The following is a 2865-nucleotide window of genomic DNA, read 5'->3' as shown; positions in this document are numbered from 1 at the left end:
AGCTTGTTCACTCATGTTTCGCAACACAAATTAAAACAGTAGATCTTCGGTAAAGATTTCCATACTATCACTTCCAATTCCTGGAACCAATAAAGTGAAGAAACATCGCGAAATTTTTAATGATCAGTCATTAGGCACAATCACTAATTGAAAAATGGCCCACAAAGGAAACCAACCGACGGTCAAATAATCTGCAGCAATATTTGGCGTTGGTTCAAATGGTGACCCACGCAAAACATGCCGGGGCTCTGGAACTGCATATAACCAATGAACTTATCCGGGAGGCCCGAGGACCGAGAGATCCACATATGCCCGGAAGGGGCGCTGTAATTATCCCATGATACGGTTAGTTGTTCCATGATGATTCCTTCAAGTTGGACCGCAGCCTTCTGCTCTCTTCCCCAGATTCGTCTTTCTTGAGGAATCCGACGATCACTTCCTCCAATTTCCGGCACCTCTATCCGCGAGCTTCCGGCCGATATACAGGTTTCACCCAAGTCGGCCCAAAGAATCCGTGATAGCCGATGATGAGTCTGCAAAATTTGCAAACGGGATGAAGACTTGGTTGGCAGCAAACAAAGAATAGGATTCTTGAACAAGCGTATGATCCGGGAGCCCTGATGCGGGCCCACTACCACGAGCTCTGCATTTTTCGCTGATGTTCACATATTCCCAATCGCCAGATTAGTAAGATGTTTTTAAACCTGCCCGCATGAAGGACCGTTTAAAGCGGCATTAATAAGTATATCATCGCCGCCAATTTGCTCTTGCGCCGCACAAGAGTCTGGGGTTTTTAGCTTGCATTGTTGAGATTATTTTGACTCTGTGTTTTTCTTTCACCTTTTCTCTGTTGCTGTTTGCATCCAAAATATTGCCCCACTCCTGATGTTGGATTTGTTCAGTAAATCGACTCAGCTGAAGATCCGCGCTGGTATGTGATTTTGCCGTCTTCCTCTATTGGAAACCGGGTTGACAAGCATCAGGCCTTTTCGGCCCTCGATACTCAAAACATAGAGCTAACATGCCACTAGCAATCAATGATGAGCCTCTTGGTCCATATAACGAGGAGCTTCTAAATTTGTCTGCGCTTTCCTATGACAGGAAAGCACTTAGCACAATCACGCTGAATCTCGAAAAAAAGTTGGCCAAATCAATCAGTAATGCTGAGAGCCTAAAGCGGCTGTACACCGTAGCAGCCCCAACTTTGAACCGTCACCGCCGCTTGCCAGATGTGCAGCGCTCGTCCACTGTTCATGGGTTTTCTTCAGGGGAATCTGGAGATTACCGCAAAAACCTCGAGGTGTTGAAGTGCTTGACAGTAATTGTATACATATGCCAGAATGGCTCACATGCGTTTTTGCAATGGGCCAAGCAAGTGTGTGACACCTTGATCTATCCAATCGGCCGCCTTTCCTTCCACCCAAAGACCTCCAACGCCATATATCTGAAAGCTGAGCTCATCATCAAATTCTGCAAAGATGACATGGAACTTAAGTCCGCGCGCCATTCTATTGACCAGATACGATCGGAGCTAAAGCCGGGACTGGCCCATAGATGGGTGAGCTGAACTGTGTTTTTCACCCGCAAGAACATTAGCATGTTGCAATTTGAAAACCAAGTTTGATACTTGCACCAAAGCACGGAATGGATTCACGACAAGGAGCTTGCCGCACACAGGACCCAAACCGGGCATGAACAGTTTGAGCAAAAATTCCTAGTGATTTCTGCTGGACATGTCTTGTGTGCTGGACATGCAGTCGTGGAAGGGAGATTCTCCAATTTGCATCCAGCAAAATCGCTTTACTGTTTTGTCCTGTCTCTTGCGGGGGACTGTCTCATCATTCTCACCGAAAAACCACAATAACAAAACACAATACTGAACACGATATCATAGCAAGGGAGAAAAAGCCTTTCTGTTAATTATTCTCCTCTAGCCTTTTTAGATATTCTCTCCTTTTTGCATGTTTTTTCTTGACCTAATTTGATAAGCAACGGTGATATTCCCTCAGCAGAGTCCGCGCGGCTGGTGCATAAATTCCCCACACATGATCAAAATACGAGCGTGCAAAAGAGAATTTTAGCACAGGCATTTTTTTTCGGCGCTCTGACTATTTGGTGCTAGAAGTCTGTTCCGTTTTGCTTATTATGGTCTAGAAAGTCCGGCAAAATCCGGTGATCTGGGTTAAGTAGAAGAAACAAAAGAAAGCATTTTCGGCGTTATCATTTGACCAGCGGCTAGGTAAGCTAGGGGCGGGTGGTTTCAGAAGTGTGCACGACCCGCTTTATCGTCGCAAAAAGCGGAGTTCTGGAAACTTCTCTGAGCCAATTGAGTCGAACCATACTACTCGGTGAAACCAAACTCACGAACAAAAGATAATAATACTAGCGGCTATTCAAGCCTGAGCTCACTATACAAGGAACACAGACTAGGAATAAGGGGCAAATAAACAAAGGTATTTCTTTTTTGCCACATTGGAGATCTGGTGCGGCTTGCGCGCCGCCGCGTTAGGAAGTTATTGATTGCTTTTTGCACGGTCACGTGCGGCTCGGGCACCCCTATTTGCCCTATATAAGTGTTCGATTGCGCCACTCTGGCGGCAAAAGCAAAACATCTAATTCAGCTGCAGAATGCAAATCTTCGTCAAAACATTAACTGGAAAGACAATCACACTTGAGGTCGAGGCCTCGGACACCATTGACAATGTCAAGTCCAAGATCCAAGATAAGGAAGGTATTCCACCTGACCAGCAGAGATTGATCTTTGCCGGTAAGCAGTTGGAGGATGGCAGAACGTTGTCCGACTACAACATCCAGAAGGAGTCTACTTTGCACTTGGTGCTCAGATTGAGAGGTGGTATGCAAATC

General features: G+C 45.8%; 2 protein-coding genes across 2 annotated transcripts; both read left to right on the top strand.

Annotated features, from left to right (window-relative positions):
• Window positions 1–1021: 1021 nt before the first annotated feature.
• On the top strand, window positions 1022–1567 carry METBIDRAFT_12437 (uncharacterized protein; the record flags this gene model as incomplete). Its single annotated transcript, XM_018854228.1, has 1 exon — window positions 1022–1567. The coding sequence occupies one exon, from the start codon at window positions 1022–1024 to the stop codon at window positions 1565–1567; it is 546 nt and encodes a 181-aa protein (XP_018710956.1).
• Window positions 1568–2628: 1061 nt separating this feature from the next.
• Window positions 2629–2865, top strand: UBI4 (ubiquitin; the record flags this gene model as incomplete). The annotated part of the gene is made up of 1 exon (XM_018854718.1): window positions 2629–2865. A coding segment is annotated over one exon (237 nt), but the record flags the coding sequence as incomplete, so codon positions are not given.

This window comes from Metschnikowia bicuspidata (assembly GCF_001664035.1).
Source record: "Metschnikowia bicuspidata var. bicuspidata NRRL YB-4993 chromosome Unknown METBIscaffold_4, whole genome shotgun sequence".
In the NCBI taxonomy this organism is placed as follows: Eukaryota; Fungi; Ascomycota; class Pichiomycetes; order Serinales; family Metschnikowiaceae; genus Metschnikowia; species Metschnikowia bicuspidata.
The sequence above is the reverse complement of the archived record's forward strand: the minus strand, read 5'-3'. Positions and strand labels throughout refer to the sequence as shown.